This window comes from Theobroma umbraticum, unplaced genomic scaffold (assembly GCF_002168275.2).
Source record: "Theobroma umbraticum cultivar Fairchild unplaced genomic scaffold, ASM216827v3 scaffold_44.0, whole genome shotgun sequence".
NCBI classification, from domain to species: Eukaryota; Viridiplantae; Streptophyta; class Magnoliopsida; order Malvales; family Malvaceae; genus Theobroma; species Theobroma umbraticum.
In genome coordinates this window covers 5,015,881-5,034,515 of record NW_018397255.1, presented here as the reverse complement: position 1 = coordinate 5,034,515, position 18,635 = coordinate 5,015,881, and the positions used below count along the sequence as shown (strand labels likewise).

At 28.3% G+C, this 18,635-nt stretch overlaps 1 protein-coding gene across 1 annotated transcript; it reads right to left on the bottom strand.

Annotated features, from left to right (window-relative positions):
* Positions 1-3,037: 3,037 nt before the first annotated feature.
* Positions 3,038-3,878, bottom strand: LOC110409346 (putative E3 ubiquitin-protein ligase XERICO). The gene has a single exon (XM_021418656.2). The coding sequence runs from the start codon at positions 3,714-3,716 to the stop codon at positions 3,228-3,230; it is 489 nt and encodes a 162-aa protein (XP_021274331.1). The 5' UTR covers positions 3,717-3,878; the 3' UTR covers positions 3,038-3,227.
* Positions 3,879-18,635: the final 14,757 nt, after the last annotated feature.

Sequence of the window (18,635 nt, the reverse complement as noted above, 5' to 3'; positions counted from 1 at the left end):
TACAATTAAATAGACGTATAACAAGTGTATATATATCAAGTTACTTTTACAATATTTTGAAATTATATTAAAATATTTGTTTTAATAATAAGTGAATATATAATACACTTTTACTTAATAAATTAAATTTAAATTTTTTTTCTTAAATGAATAAAACAAGAAAATGTTACAAAACCGACATACGTCTCAAGTAATAATAAGCCAACAAATTTTAAAAACTTTGATAAAACTTGTACAACTTTTAGACCTAGAAAATTTATGACAATTGAATCATGATGCTTAACGCATGTGATTATTATGTTAATCCTTTAACCCACCATTTATCACAATGATTTATCATGTCATCTTGTCTAGGAGAGAGAATGATTATGTTTTGTAAGACTCCATCAGCCATGGCTTAGCTGCTATACAAAAGTAAGGCAAAAAAAGTTAAGAAAGGCATAATTACTGTTTCTAAAAAGTAATGCATGATTAGTAACTGAGAATCTGATTAGTCCAATCTACAGTTATTAAAGTGAGTATAGAGCGTTTTTCAATGTTTATTTAATTATTTCTTTTGTTTCAAATTTTTAGATAAATTGTACATATATAAAATAAAAGATAATTTCTTGAAAGTTGAAATAAGGCAAGGGGATATTTAATGTAATTGTATATAAAATAAAAGATAGAGAGAGAAAAAAGAATGGGATTAATGCTTTGCAATAAAAAGCCTCAGAAAATGTTGAAATTGAATGTGACATCAATTATTAAGCATTTCCTTGATGAACTAATGTGGCTTCATATAATGATTCTTCATCCACCACTCCTTTTCAGCCTTTGCATTAAACAAGCTCACCCTTTCACTGTGCCCAGGCACCTTTCTCTTCGTAAATTTTACTTTCACTTTCACTTTTTTTTTTAATTGCCTATTTGTTAAATAAAAAATAATATATCAATCAACAAGTTAACTGTTGGAGTGTTATTTTCATTTTTATTGGAGATAAGACTTAATTAAGCTTTTCTATGCCAAATTCGTGAGATATTTTTTAAATGATTAAATAAATTTTAAAATTAAAATTGTAAATCAATAAATTGAAAACTTTTATTCCATAAAATTTGGAAAAAGAATTAAATAAATTTGGTACTTTATTTATATAGATAATTTTATTAAAAATCATGATAAATTTTTTTCCATTTAAGATGTAATAATCAAAATTTGAATATAAATATTTTTAATTAACTTTTTATATATTATTGATTTTCATATTCAATGTTATCAATTTTTTATTTTGATTTTTAAAATTAATTTTTATTTGATCGTTTTGAAAAACAAACTTTATGAACTTAAACGTATATAAATTTATCTAAATTATTTCCCATTTTTATGAGATATAAAGACAAGACGGGAAGGTTCAAATTACAAAAAATATTGTAATATACACAAAGAATTGTATTAACAAAGTGTTTTAGAAACACTTGTTAAAGTTACCACATTATATTATATATATCTATATATATATATATTGTATTAAGAGTAAACTATTACTGACTTTGGGCAGGTTTTGCCCCTTCCAAGGATATCTCCCTGTGACTAATAAATTCTCTTTTACTTTTCCTCGAAAGGGCATCAGAGATAATCAAGTGACATGACCTATCATTCCACACTTACAGCATTTAATGTGAGCGACAACAAAATCACTGATTAATAATAATTATAATCATAATAAAACCCAAAAAGCTGGAGGCCACAATTTCTGTGACCAACTCCCGTACATTTTGGCCACAAGCCTTTGATTTGATCATGAGATTTACCCAATTCCTAGGCGGAAGGTAAAATTATGAATAAAATAAGTATTTTTAATTGAATGAGCTTTTTTTTTTTTCTACTTTAGGTTCAGGGGATTGAATTTAGAGAGAATAAAAATGGACAAAATTACCCACTTCCCTTGCCTCTTCCTATTTTCCTCTTACAAAAGGAGAGAGAAGATGAAAGGAAACACCATTTTCCTTTCAACCCTTTTCTTCCTTCCTTCTTCCCTCCAGCCAAAACTAGATGTAACATATAGCAATGAATATAGTCCATGCCTCTGCCTCTGGCATTGACCTTCAACAGCTAAAATATAGAGAAAAGCCAGGTTAACTATGTTCAAAATATTGTTCATTAAGGGGATCCATGGTGCACAATATGTTAAGTAAGGACCACTGACCATGATCTCATACTCCCAGATCAATGAGGTATCCTGTCGTTGTGTCTAATTTTTTCTTTTATGAGGGGCTTGAAAGAAAAGACAAAGGTTTGCACAACCAACAATCTTAAGGAAGAATATGCCTACGCTGCAAAGCAAAAGCACGAGGCTTCTGGTTGCAAAAATTAGGTAGGAAATACAGACGCAACATCCCCCTCCTCTACTTTTTTCAACTGGTAATTTCCAAGAAATCCCTGGGGTTGAACAAGTTAGGAGAAACCCAATCCAAATGCAGGTCAGTAAAACAGTAAATCCGTAGTTTCTTTCATAGTTGAGTAGGAGGAAATGGATTTGAAAGTGGGGGCATCATATCTGATTTGAAAGGAAAATATGAGACTGAATTAGGCCATGACTTAGCACTGTTTATTTGTCAGTGTCAGAAATCCTGCATCAAACCCTCCAGTCCCTTAATCAGCAAAAGTAAAAAAAAGGCACCAACACTGTCTTCACCTACCAATAACCTTCTTCAGAAATTGGTAGTTATTGATTTGAAGGCATCTATAGGGTTTTGGCAAGCCTACCTACTTCGGCAGTGATTTAAGCATTGCTAGCTACCGTCAAGCTGATTCATAAATTAGATCATCAACCCTCTATGTACTGTTCCAAGATGTATGAGAGGTGGGCTTGTTTTCTGGCTCTTGATTATCCCCTTTGAATGAAAACTAATAAACACCCCAACTTTCATACCCAAAATAAGGATGACAGTTTCGCACGGTACAAAAATTTCTGCACATCTTCCAATCAGGGGATTTGTGCTAGTTGGGGCACACAGACGCATAGATTAGCCCAGAAAACAGAGTACAGAGAGGTAATTGAAGCCATTGCCAATATAGATATATATACATAAAATCAACTAAAATCTACATCAAAATTTACCCAGAAGAAAAAACAGAGAAAAATTATACATAAAATTCTTTCTACTTATAATATTGTACCGAGTATCGGTGCTTCTGTCAGCCCAAATAATTAAATAAGAACTTAACAATCCTAGTAGTACAAAAATCAGAACAATCTGTGTAAACTATTACCATGTAAGGCAGATAACAAGAAAATCATCTCTTCATCACTCCCATCATACTCTACCTGATTTTGCAGCCTGTGGTAGTTAGCCACAATCTCGTCTGGCAAAACTTTAGTCCGGCAAAGTGGGCAAGTAGCCCAATACTGTTGAAGCCACCTATCCAGGCAGTCCTTGTGGAAAGTATGCTTACATTTCAATTTCCTAACTTTTTCACCTTCTTCCAGCTCTGATAAACACACCGCACATTCATTTGACTCCAGCCTCGACGATGATCTACTCGAGTAACGAACCGTCGGGTTCTTTTCTTCAATGAATTTCAGGTACTGTGTGGTTGTGATCAGGCGCTTCTCAGAGTCGCAAACCCCGCCGGTGACGGACCTGATAAGGATCACAACTTCAAGGAGTAGGAGAGTGAAAAAGACTATGGTCATGGTGTAGAGGTGGGAGAAGAACTGTGAGAGAGCAGCCATGGCCGACGGTAGGGGAAGCAAAAATGAAAACAAAAACCAAGAAAAGAAAATGATGGATATGGAAATCAGTAGAATGACTTTATTTATATATATTTAACAGTGAATAAGGTGCGGCGAGTTTCTTTTATACAAGTATATTAATGTTACATTACTTTTACATTTATTCTGTGGATACGGATGTTTTTGACTTGCTAACTCATGGTTCGATCCCATGACTTATCTCTACTGGTGAAGTTTCTCTCATACAATTATATGGGCAACCTATTTTTGTTCTTTTCTGTATTTAAGTTCCAATTTTGAACATTATTTTTTATTTATTAATCACTCCCTTTCAGGGTACAGTAAATAAATTCTTCAATAATTGGATTAAAAAAAGTAAAATTAAATTAGTTTTTTTTAAAAATTTTTTTTATGAAAACCAAAAGGGTTATCCTAGAGAAAGAAGAAGAAGAAGAAGGTATAGAAGTCATCCTTCATTTAGTAATATATCCCTAAACTAACAGCAACCTTTCATCTCTCAGAAAAGAAGAAGGAATGAAGCAGAAAAAAATCTATAAAATATCTTAGTAGATGATTATGGTTATTGGTTTAGTGAACACATAAGTGAGGATAATAATGATTTAGTCATTGAACATGGTTTCCATTACCAAATTTTGTGGCTCTAATAAAGTCACATAAAATTAAGAGTACCCATACATCGAAATGTAGAAGACCATTACGCTAAGAATTATTAATTAAGCTTAAATTCTAATTAAGGTCATTGAATTAAATCTATGGTCCATCATGACAAAAAAGAGGCAAGTTGATACAACCATTTTCATTATTTTTATCAACTTATGCAATTAATTGTTATTTTTTAGTAGTAGATATAGTTTATATAATTTTTAAAATTAACAATATCAATTTAATCATTAATAGTGTTAAAAATTTTCTGTTATCTTTATTGGTATAGCATTTAACTATATTAACGTGATATTTTTTTATTAACACGACATTAAATTTAATGATAATATGATATTTTACGAATGATGCAATGATACTGCTAACATGATATAATTAAACACTCACCTAAATTTTATAAATTTGATGTAAAATTATCTATTATAAGATTGCCATTTTGAACCTTCACGTAATTATATTGATATTGACAGATGATGCATTAACTTTAATTTATGTCAACTTTATTATATTAATTATATAATTTATAATTTTTTGAATATAAGTTCATATTTCATGAGAAGGTTGTTGGGCATTAATACTTGTAAATGTCTATAAATATAGTTACATTATATTTGACTTAGTCAAGGCTGCATTGTTCTGTTTGGTTTTTCTTACGTGATGTTCATGTTAATTATCTCATTGTCATTTTTGGCCCAAAGTTAATTTGATGGCAATCTGACACCGGAATTGACCGAAGATTACTGAAAACCCCATTAAACCCTTCTTTTGGTACAATAAAAAATCCATTAGATGGGCGGCCAAAAGAGTAATGAGATTGGCATTTGGTCATTTCCATTAAGCGCCAGTTTTGGGCTTTTCTTTATTTATTTAATATTTAATAATTACTTATAAACTAATTTTCCCTTTTTTTTTGGTTAAAAACATGTTAATTACCAGTACGCAGTAGAGCAGTTTGCCTTTTTCATAATTATTGCCGATTATTGACAACCATTTCTAGTTGCTAATAATGTTTTTACTCGTTGGCCACTACGCGCCACCGATAACCATCAGCCCTAGGGCCCTAACGACCGTCCCTTTCACATGGTTAATTTGTTTGAATTTGTTTCCATATATTTTTAAAGTAAATTTATAAGGATATAAACATTTAGATATAAATATCTAAAAAAGTTCTTGAGTGAATTTTTTTTTATTTTAAATTGAATAAATTTTTATAATTAAAAATTTATTAAATATTTTAGATCGACATAAAGTTAATATGATATATTGATTTGTTATAATTGAGAATGACATGACATGTCACATTAATACCACGTTAGTAAAAAAATAATAGATATAATTTTAATTAATAATAATTAGTCAATTATTAATTATAAATAATTATTTAATTTAAAATAAAAATATAAGAGTTTAATTGAACGTAATAAAAGAATAAAAACTTATTTAAAATTTTTTAATAGTTCTAAAACTCTTTTAAGTATTAAGTCAATTATATTTATATATGATTATCATATGTTTGTTAAATTATAATTATAATATTAATAAATCAATATAATTATCAAATAAACATATGGATGTGGCCAAAAAAAAAATGAACATGTAATAAATACTTTATAAACTTATTTGTGTAATTAAAAATTCCACCACCGAATCATAAAGATAATTTTCACTCATTTTTTTCATTTACAAGTAATAAAAGCTAATTTCTTTATGCTCTTCATTTTTTTTTCAAGAATGGACGATGAGAAGCATTGAATATTAAGTTAAATAAAATGACGTAGTTGTTTTCCATCTTATAATCTTATATTTTATTTTCAATATTCAATTTGAAAATTATAAAAATATATCTTTGAAAGTTAATAAGAATTTTCTTTAGTTTGAGTTATATATATATATATATATATAGAGAGAGAGAGATAGATTTTCTAGTTTTAAATTTAAGATTCAAATTTAAAAATAAATTCTTTTTGAAATTAGAATTGTTTTTTTATAATATAATTTAAATCTAATAAATCCTTTTATTATTTTAAAAAAAGTAGAGATAGCAATTTGTAAAGTATGTTCTAAGATACCATAAAAAACAGTAATGTTTGTTAATAAAAATTCTTTCCTTGTCTTTTATTGAATAACATTAAATAAGTTAAATTTCTACGAATTTTAAATTATAACTTAAAGCAATAAAACATGCCCGTTCAAGGGGGATCAAAATTCTATTACCCTTACTCATTTGATAAAGCGGTAACATGATAATATAAAATTATATTTTACGAATATTAATTTATATTCATTGGTAATTCATATTTCACGAAACTCGATTTTTTCATTATTGATTATGTTACATAATGACGTAAATTCTCACTTGGAGGTTTATTTTACCTTGAGTTAGCCATATACGAGGTGGATAAGTTCTTAGAAACTTTGCTGTCCTGTTAAACAAGGAAAAATCTGAAGGAACCTATATTTCGGTCTTGACAAAGACATTTCAGGAATTGATAGAGCTCACCTTATCTTCAATTCTTGGTGAAAATCATTCAATGAATCCCCCTTTGTTTAGAGCTTCTTGAAAAAGATCTTTCGGCCACTTGGGCCCATGTTTGGTCATTCTGCAGTCCTGCCTGTGACCCAACCCCTAATTCACTTTTTACAGCCCAAATGCTTATATTCTTCCTTTAGCTGAATCTTTATACATAACACAGTTAAAAAATCATACGGTGATACTAGTGTCTACCCTAAAGGCCTAAGCCGTTGGGAAGAACTATAAATAAAGTCATATTTTTACACCATTCAATCAAATTACACCGCATCAGATCTTTTTCCAATTTTAAAATAGATTGCTTCACACCCAATTAGGAGTGTGAGCATTGTATCTTTTGCTGCTTTTGTGTAATATAAGTTAATTAGTTTTTTCAGTATAAAATTTTTAAAAAAAAATTGTGAAGAATAACTCTCTTAATAAAACGATTTCAAAAATAATCATTAAAATAAATTTAATTATTTTTATCAAAAGTTAGTCATGAGATAACAAAAATATTCTCAAAACTATTTCAAATAAATTAAATGCTCTTAATTTTTGTCTCCATCCTGTTGTGCTCTTTATCTTTCTCTCTTTTCATCTAGATCTTTTTAAATTTACCACCATCACCATATCTTTCTATCTCTTGTCATCTTACCAAATCATTATCGATCTACAGACCAAAGAGTATAGTATAAAATATAATCATATAGTTTTAGATTTATTAGTTTACATTTATAAAATCATCTATTATCGATCTACAGACTAAAACGTATGGCATGGTGAATAACAACAGATTCTTATGTTTATTGGTGTTGAGTTTTTCAACGATTTAAGTATGGTAAAACATATTTTAACATGTAATAAAGTGATTTATGCGTTGGCATGTAACATCAATAGGAAGAAGGAAGCTTTGGCATGTAACATTTGGTACTGAAGTTTGCACCTCAGCTTATAACATTTTCTGCTTTGAATTTGGTGCTTTAGCCTTGGAGTGTAACATTTAGTGCTTAAGCTTTGACTTTGACATATAATATTTGTTGCTAAAGTTTTGGTGTATAACATTTTTTGCTAAAGCAACTAACATCTGTTTAGGCTTGCAATGTTTTTTGTTTTCCTTTCTGTTATTAAATATATCGTGTAACTTGTTCTTTCGTATTTTTATTACAACATAAACTCTTGGAATTTGAATGTGTAACAATTTTTTTGTAACTGTAACAATATTTTTTTAAACATAACATGTAATAATAATTTTTTTAAATATAACATGTATATTATTTTCTATTTTTGTATTTCATTGGGACATAAACTATTGAAAGTAAACACTTTTATGATAAAGATAAAAGTTTAAAATCAAAAAAGGATTTGAAATGAAAATGAATATGTTTTGAAAAATTATTTAAAGTAATAGATTTGGATAAAAAGATATTATCCAAAATCTTCTAAGTTAAATAATTAAGTTTTTGATTATTTTATTTGTTTTTTTTAGTAAAATTAAAATATATTGATATTATAAAGAAAGGAGAGAGAAATCAAATCCATCAAAGCAAAATTGAAAGTTAGTAGATTGGAACTTAGGTAATGAAACCAATGCTCATGACAAGCATGACATTTGTCGAGATCTTGAGCCCTGATCTATCATCTGTGTAAAATTGAAACGTAGTTCCGACAACCCCTTTAGAGGTCACACCTCTTGTCGTTCTGCTCTTCATCATGCTTGCAGCTACAGCCGCACTTCCTCTTAGTGGAGCTGTTCTAGGTGCTATTTTTAAGTCGATTCAAATTTTAGATCGTGTAATTTGAATATAAGGGGATTTCGTTAAGAGTAATTTTATCCAAAAAAATTTTCTCTTGATTAAAAGTAGTTAAAATTAAAAAGATGATTATTTTTTAAAATAACTTATTTTCGATGGATGAAAAAATCATCCCTATTTAAAAAAATTTTAAAATTATTTTAAAAAATTAAATATTTTTTTATTCAATTAACTATCTATATTTTTTATTTTAAAATAAATAAGTCTTTGTAATTAATGATTAATTAATTATCATTAATTAAAACGTTATTTGTCATTTTATACTCATATTATACTGATGTTATGTTGGTGTGGAGAGTGAAAACACTACTGAACATGATTATATCATCATGCTTCAACTATTGGTACTAAGGATCTATTTGATTTAAAAGAAAAAAATAAAAATTTTAATTGAGTATAATAAAAAAATAAAAATTTATATAAATTTTCTAAAATAATTTCAAAAACTCTTAGGTATTATATCAATTCTTTTCAAAAGTAAAAAAATGCAAGGAAAATTTTAATGACTTTTAAAGGTTATTGATAGATACCCAAAGTTGATGTCCTGCTGCACCTTGAGAAACTCGAGAAAAGTTGAAATGTAAGATTGAAAGTTTTAATCTTTAAGACTTGGTAAAAATAAAAAGAAGAATAAAGAAAAAGGACATTTTGGCCTAATCATATCCATTTGTCAGTCAAAAAAATTTTTTAGTGTCTGTTTACTCTAGTTTATATTTAACTTATTTACTACTTAAAAATAAAAATTTGGGTCAAACAAAATTTTGTAAAAAACTCTTTAAAAAATAACTTTTTTTAAAAAAATAAAATCTAAAAAAAAGAGCTTAAAAACAACTCCAATTAGGAGCTTTCTCTTTTTTTATTTTTTAAAAAATAAGTTAGCTTATTAAGAGAGTTTTTTTTTTTTCCAAAAAGATCCTCTCTCTCAAAAAGTACTCCTCTTGTCTCCCTATCGATCTCCCTCTCCTCTCTCCTTTTCAGAAAATCATCATTCTAAGATTTTTTTTAATTCTTACAAAAATTAAGAAAAAAAAATTCAAAATTCAGAACTGCATTCAAGTATTATTTCTTCTTTTTCTTTCTATTTTGTTTTTCATTTTATTTTTTTATCTTTTTTTAAACTTTGAAAACTCTCTTTATTAGTTGATTTTTATCAGTTTATTGTTTGATATGACAATTATGTGATATTTATTTATTCTTAACTTTTTTATGGTATATATAATATTTGATGATTATGATTGAAATAATTAATTAAATAGGTCAATGATTGTTGAGATAAATTAGATGAAAATTGAAATAATATTTGTTGATTATGGTTGTTGAGATAATATTGTTCATGGAAGTAAACTTTGTTGATAAGAACATAAGTGATTTTTTTGAATTATTACTACCACCCTAGACTTCTCTTATTTTTAATGGGTTTCTCTCTATTGTTAGGGTTAAAGGTTTTAGTGGTCGACTTATTGTTTTCTTTTATTATATTTTTTTTGATTCAATTTTTCTCTTGATTTTATTTATTTATTATTATTTAATAAATATTATTTACGAATTATGTGTTACTTATAAATTATTTGTTGAACTCTTTTTTTATAATTTATTATCAATTATAAACTTTATGTTATATAAAAATCCTTTTTATATTTTCAAAACTTTATTTTTAATAGATAAAAAATAAAGTTAATTTTTTTATTTTGAAAAAAGAAATTCATGATTAATAAAAAGTTATTTATTAAATACCTTTTATGGAAATTTTAATTAAAGTTAGAGTTTATATAAGTTGTTTTACCAAACAACTTATCTATAAAAAAGTGTTTATAAAAAGTAAATTTACCAAATAACTTTAATTTAATTTTAAAAGCTATTATTTTTTATAAAATTTTTATAATAACTTTTAAATTAAAAAAAAGTTAGGTCAAACATGCTCTTAATTGGAGAAGGGGATTTATAAACCAATTTAGGAGTGACTAAAATTAAACCAGACTAATTTTTTATCCAAACTAAATGCGATTTGGTTATACAATTTAATTTTAGTTATATATATTTATTTATAAATTTGTATTAATATGAAATTACAAATTATATATTTTAAATGATATACCTTATATATTAATATTATAATATATGATAGTAATATATATTAAAGATTAATATGCTATAATTATTACATTTTAGTAATATTTTGTAATATAAAATGGTATGAATATATATATACAATTGAATAACATTATATATATGTTTAATTTATACATAAATATTACTATAGCTTATAATAAACTTTATTTATATGATTATACTTAATACCTTATTAATTATCACCTTAGTTTTTATAACATATTGTTTATAATTAGTTATTATTTATACAAACTTTAATATAAAACATTATAAACTATAAGTTGTATCATTAACTTCATATATACATAATAAAGTAATATATTATAAATATACATATATTTAATTTATACATAAGCATTACTGTAACTTATAATAGACTTTCTTATATGATTACACTTAATAATTTTTGAGTTATTATCTTAGTTTTCATAACATATTGTTGTAATTAGTTATTATTTATACAAACTATGATATCAAAATTAAAATATTATAACATATAAGTTGTGTCATTAATGTCGCATATATAATAAAGTAATATATTATATATACATATATTTAATTTATACATAATTTGTATATATTATAATTATGGATGAAATTTACAAAATTTAACATTATAATTTAAAAATAATAATAAAATTTTGATCCATTGGTCCAAAACCAAACCAAACCAACCAAATTAATTTTATATTTGGTCAATTTGTTTTCTTTTATATTTGATCAATTGTTTTTTAAATATTTAGTCTATTTGGTCCATAGGTGTGGTAGATCAAACTACCTAATCTAATAATTTACTTATCTGTACATCAATCAATAAATTAAATGCTTAAATGCATATGTTGTTCACTATTAATTGTAATGCCTCACAAATTATAGATGAGGCAACACGTGATTTATAGACCTAACAACATTTATTAGCTATGTTTCTTCACTAATCAAGATTAGAGACCTCACAAATTATAGTGCATGTCCTAAATACGTATTTAGCCTCATAACAAAAAGTTTTGGTATTTAATAATGAAACGGAAACTGTGAATAAAGTCAAAACTATTCCCTTGGACCTATTAGAGCCCAAGGGTAACAACTTACAATATTTCCATAAAGATCAATTCTAAGTAAATCAAAATTATTGTTATTATTATTATTGAATATGACACCTGCTTTTAACTTTAACATAATTTTACATTCGATTAACTTTACAAATCAGTAAATAATTATTGGGATTTCTTTGTCAAATTGTCAAATTGTGATGCTTGACTAATGGGTTTAATTAGCTTTTCTGGGAAATATCCTTTTCCTTATGTTATAAAAGGGTTTCTCTCTCTCTCGTTGTGGTGACTAAATTTAACCCATAGGCCTACACCTTAATGGTAAGAGGAAGATTTAATTCTTTCATCATTTCCCCTTTTATTCCTTCCAGCTCTTCAGCTCTTGGGAAATCAGTCCCAACTCTAAAGTCTTAAATAGGGTCCCTAAAATATTTAATATGGTGGGGCAAAAAGGAAACCATTTCCAAGTTCTCATTGAATGAATGGTTTCGATTTTTTTTAAAAAATAATTTTAATTGTAAAAATGAATTTCACATGTGCACTTAAGTTGCGTGGACAAAAGATTACAAAGATAGGTAGAGTTAATGATGAAAAACTTTTGCCATTTAATTATTTGGCACCGTCCACCATGATAGGAAATGCGCTATCAAAGAGGTTTATCTCAAAGCAACAAAGCCAAAAAAGAAACGGATTTATCTTAATTAAGTAGGAGCTTTTAATTCTTTCATCATTAGGGTAATGAGTCCCGAGTTTTAATAGGATTCGGCTCCTCCCAATTTGTATGAAATTAGTGGGAGAGACGATTCAAGATAAGAATTAAGAATAGAGAACTCAAGACCATAGTTGTGACATGTCATTCACTAAAGAGTTTGTCCTTCTCTTCTATTTTGGGAAAAATGCCATTAATGCTTTGTTGAGCCTTTTTTAATATCTCGGTATTTTTTTTTTATTTCAAGTTTTGATGACTTCCTCCCACCCACTTTTTCTCTGCCACTCTGGAGGACGCTAGAGATTGAGAATACTAAAAGATCCGAAGGTTTTTTTTTTTTTTCACTCTTGTTCAAATAGTTTTCTTACCGAGACAATTAAACTTGAAACTTCATATGCTTCCAGTGTTTCAATTCCATTTCTAAGTACTTATAATTAAAGATAATTCTTTTGAGGAAGAAAAATGACATCCTGCTTGATTTTTTTTTATAATTTTATATTATATGTTCGATAGATTTTTTATAGTAAAGTTTAAGGTTTAGGTTTTAATGTTTAAAATTTAAAAGGAAAATATATGATGCACTAAAATACACTATCAAGGCTATTTCATGGTCACACCTTATTATTGAGGATTTTATTTCCTTCAAAATAATAATGGTGACACCTTAGTTATCAGACTTTTTATTTTTTTCAAAATAATAAGCACTTTAACCTAAAAACTTTATTAATAAAGTGTTATAATTTTAGTAACTTGACAGTATATAGAAATTATACATTGTTAACATATTAAATATTAATCTAAATTAAAAATTTTAAAATTTAAATTTTTAATTGATAACATATCAAATGAGCATTAAAGGAAGAGAAAAGAATTCTGTTCTCCGTTGGACCTTAACAGATAAGCTCAATATCAACGGGAAAGACTAATAGCTATTTCCTTTTGACATATTTTCTTTGGTGAGGAGGTAAGAAATACCATTATTACAAGTTTAAGCGAAACCACTCAGAATATGGCAAATCGAAAGACCACGAGAATCAGAAACAGAGTGAGGCTTCTAACTTCACCCAGATGATGCCATCAGTTAACAAAAGTAGAATTGAAATCTGTTAAGATTTTAATATCGGTAAACGTTGGAAAGAAACTTTGAAATCTGTTAAGCTTTTCAATTTATTTTTTTTGGGGGTATTTTTAAAGGATATTCTCGGTGTTTTGTTCCTTAAGTCTGATGACTGAAAAGTACTCACAATTACCAGTTGTTTGCATTTGAAGTTAAATTTTGGACAAAGGCATTATATTAACTGCCTTCAACCGGTCTCACCAATTAACTTTGAGAATAGAGAGGAGAGAAGCCGAGCCTGACCCCTTCCAACAAGGCCCCAAAATATTTAATTTGGTGGGGGCAAAAGGGAAACCTCTCCTCAAAGTTTTCTCAAAGCATATTTTGCTTTTGATTTTCTTTCTTTTTATGTCCTAATAATTGAGGGATGGACAGAAAAGCAAGAGATTGATGAGATAAATTAAAAAACAAAAAGCAGCCAATAACACGTGAACAACTACAGATCGGCAACCAAAAATATAGTCGTCTCTCACCATGTGGTTCCTAATGTCGCTTCCCGTCATAATTATACTTTTACGAAAAGCAAATTTTACCGACTTTCGTCAATCTTCCTCCATCTGGCACATCGTGCGACGCATTTCCGGCCTTTTTTGTTAATGGTTTTCTCAATTATTAAAACATTGCTATTGAATTATATTAAAAGAAAAGCTTGTGGTACTACGGATTACGCAAGTGTTTTTCTTATTATTATGTATGTATGAGGAAAGGGTTCAAGCTTTGGCTTTCATTATTTTTAGGGAAACCGTTAGACGAAAACCCAACAAACCTTTTACTTTTGAACGTTTTATATGGAGTCAATTGTTATTGTCGGAAGGACGTTACGTTACCAAGTACCAACCCTACTCTCCTTAGATAAAAAAAAAAAAAAAAAGCAAGACATCTTCTCTCGTCGTCCGACTGCAAAAAATTATAAAGAAAAATACCGACGGAAAGAAGGATCAGCTAGGGACCTTCTTAATTGTCAAGAACAGAAGGGCCGCATTTTCTTCATCCTTTGCTTTCCGCTACGAGACTGTCACATGGCCATGTAAGATCCATACTAATTGTGATATTAGGTGTTAAAATTTAAGGGAACCAACCCCCTTGATAGTTGATATACCCACATTAATCTCATTTTAAAGATTTGGTTCTGAGCTCAAAGTAAAAAAAAAAAATATATATATATATATATATAATTATTAATTTCATATGTAGCTTATAAGAAATTAATGTAAAAATTTTCGTTTTGACTTTTGAATTTTTGAATCATTTTAAAGATGAATAATGATTGTTAAATTAAATTTAAGTCGTTAATAAAGATTGTTAAACTTTCATATTATAGTCCTATGTTGTATATTTGAACGTCAAGACTTTTTATTTTTTATTTTTTCAAGAAATCAAGTTTGTGAGATCATTACATTGCTTTAATGTAATTTCCCCCTTGACATACATAAGTCGGGAATCAAATATTAGGTCATATCTTTAAAAGGAAAATGGGGTTTTATTTGCCTAGCCAAAAGCAAAAATAATAAAAATAAACAAAAGAATAATTCACTTTCATTTCCAGTGGATTTCCTTTTCCACATACATTGGTCATCCACCCTAACAATGGATGGTTAAGAGTAAAAGGGTGAAGAGACTGAAGTTTAGAGTTAAAAGTCGAGTTTCATGCATGCTTATTAACATCATCATATTCCATGAAAGTTTTAGAAATGGCTGCTGCTATCACATGTTAGGTGGGCAAGGCATCTTGTCATGTGGGGTAGGGTGTCTCAAAGGAGGGCTGGTTGAATCATTCATTTTGTATACTGAGCTACTTTCCGATTGGCCAAGACATAAAGTTTTGCATTAAAATGGCTTCATTTGCATACATAAATTAATAAAATAATTTGTCAAGTTAGTCATGGTTTACACTACTGAGCTACTTTTTCTCCAATTGGCCAAAATATTAAGTTTTATACTTGATTTACATTTTAATAAAACAGTTTCATGAAGTTGGTCATGCTTTACAGTACATCTATATATAGCAAATGAGATCAAAGTCATGATGATTGTTTAATCGATCAATGGCATTATAGATTTTAATATTGCCCTGCGAACTTAGAAGTCGCACCTCTGGTTTTGATCCTTAAGAACTTGAATTGCTTTTCCAAAAGTTTTCCATCACCTCTTGAAGCTCATACACACATTACACTAGTATCTAAAATAATAAGGATAATAATTCATTTGCATGCAAGCAAATTTGACTAAAAAATGTGTCAAGTGCATGGCAATGCCGTTGGCAATAGTTTTGGTGACAATGATAATTTGCATATATTTGTTAATTATTTTCACCAGTTGAAACATTAATCTAATTATTTCTTAAAATATCACTTCCGCAGTCTTTTAATTAAGGCCTCAATTTGCCACATATCTGTGTCTTTCGGTGGGAGGTGGCATTATCAGCATTATCCAAAGAATAAGCAGGAAATTATGGCCAGCTACAGAGAAACAACCTGCAGGGTCAAGAAAAGAATGAAAACAATCAAACAAAAAATGTTATCCCCCAAACCCCAATTTACACTTAGCTCTGTATTTACAAGATCAATAGCAGTGTTTTGTATCCCACTAAGTCTGAATTTTACAGAATCGATTATGCATTGTAGAATGTTAGAGGAAGATCTACAGTCTTGTTGAGAAGTCTGTCAGTCCTCTCTCTCCGCACAAAGTTAATGTATGCACTCCAAGCTATCCTGAGAATAACAGATTGAAAGGCCTTCCCCTTGCTCTTCTGCTTAAAGTCAGCCAATTTCCAGCAAGTCTGTCAATCACAAAAAGCTGTAGAACTGTGCCATATTTGTCGAGTAAAGTTGCAAGTGCAGAGCAAATGGTGTCTAGATTCCATCACTTGATCAAAGAAAACACAGTTAGTGTTCAAGTGTCAAGGCAAGGAATTCCAAGAATCGAGCCTTTGTAGGTAACTTGTCAAGGATAATCATTAATGCTATTATATAGCATGCCATGAGATGTGGTATTTAAACCAAATCAATCTGTCCCAGTCCATCTTCTCTAGCTTATGTCTGATAGTCCACCAAGTACTTGCTGTGCAATGTCCAGTAGCACAATTTAACCACAAGACACTGCCATTCTGCTGTTAGATAAAGGTTTGGGCAAGAGACCGAAGCTTCAGTAGTTTCTTCCAGCCTCGGCTGCTGTTTTTGAGAAGGAGAAAACTTGCCGTAATGCTTCTGCTAGTAAACATGCTTTCACTCATGAGTCCAAATAGAACCAGATTGTGTTAGCAAAGACCATAGATTTCTCAAAAATGCAAGCTTAATTTCTCAAAATGAAATTAATTTATACACATTCAAAAGGGATCGAGTTTGTAGGTTATTGTAGCTTCACCCAATCCCAACGGCATATATTTGATGCCTGATTTATGTTTAAGAAATATAGTAATTATGTAGGGATCTGATAATAGATTAATCGTGTATATCACATATATAATTTTATATTTACTAGAAACGTACATACGTCATTTATGTTGTATATGTATCTCCAAAGAAATATTTGAAATTTCCTTTTTGAAGGTCTCAATTAATGGAGGATGACTTTTATGAGAGGAAAATTAATTTGATGCGAGGAAATAGAATTATTATTTATTACACTTGTTTTTGTACAGCTCAAATCCCAATCATATATACACAAAAAAAAGAAGTGTTTTTGGAGTAAGCTTGTTTGTTGCCAAAACTAGTTTTAGGTTCAGGTCGTCCAGAAGTTCTGAACTAATGAAACATTATGGATTGAGACAATATTAAGACATTTGAGACTTTTGAGAATTGGGTATTAATGTGGAGTTTTTTTGTGAGATAATGATAGAATTTTAAAAAATAATTGTTTGAATAAGACACAAAATTTTTTTATTTTTCATGTGTATACTGTTTATAGACACTATCATTATTTTTGTTTTTTATTTTTAAATTAGGATCATTTATCAGAATTTTTTTTTTGAGTTTTGAGTTTCTAGTTTGAACTAATGAAGTATTATGGATTGAGATGATAACTCATTTGTGGCATTTAAGAATTGAGTATGGAAAATCTTTCCGTGGAGATTTTCTTTATGAGAAAATGATAGAGTTCGAAAAAGATAATAGTTTTAGTTTTAATGTGTTTATGATTTATAATAGGATAAACTTTGCTTACATTTTATGTGATTTTCGACTTTTCTTTATGATACCTTATGATATATTTTTTTATTTAGCACCTATATATGAATATTCTTTTTCAATTAACATCTTGTAGATAATTTTGGTTTTCACAGAGAATTATGTTGTTAAATTTGCTCAATAAAATTTAAAAATATCTTTAAATGTGAATAAATAGACTAATTTTAACATGACTCTTTGGAAGAGCAAAAGTTACCTACATATGTTAATTGAGAGAAAAGATACCTACAATATGTTAATTTAGGAAAAAAAATCACAAAATGCCAAGTAAGAAAAAAGTTAAAATTAAACCACAATATAAAAGGGAAATTTACTATTATAAACATTATTAGTAGATTTGTATACGGCTTTTAAATTTGGGTCATTTATGGCAACAATATTATCTTCTAATTTTTGAGTTTTCAGTGATAATATCATCATTAATTCACTACATGGTCTGCATCATTAGTAGCATTCGTTGAGAAATCAAAATCGAAATGATGAACCAAGGCTGCTATTAATATTAAGGATTAGAACCAAGCTGTCACTCATTAGTGGGGACAATAATTTAACAAGAACATTAATTAAGGCTGCTAATTTAGAGCTCAGCAAGTAGTTCCTCACTTTGATTCCTAAACGTAGATTAATTAGTGGGAGCCAAACAGCAACCCAGCAGCTTGTCCTTGTCCATCTCTGCAAAAAAACTGCTGCCCAGGAAAAAGCTTCAGAGAAGATTCATTACTTGTTTAACACACATAGACATAAGCA

Excerpts from the sequence above, each read along its gene's own strand:
- LOC110409346 (XM_021418656.2), bottom strand. The coding sequence starts at position 3,716 with ATGGCTGCTCTCTCACAGTTCTTCTCCCACCTCTACACCATGACCATA.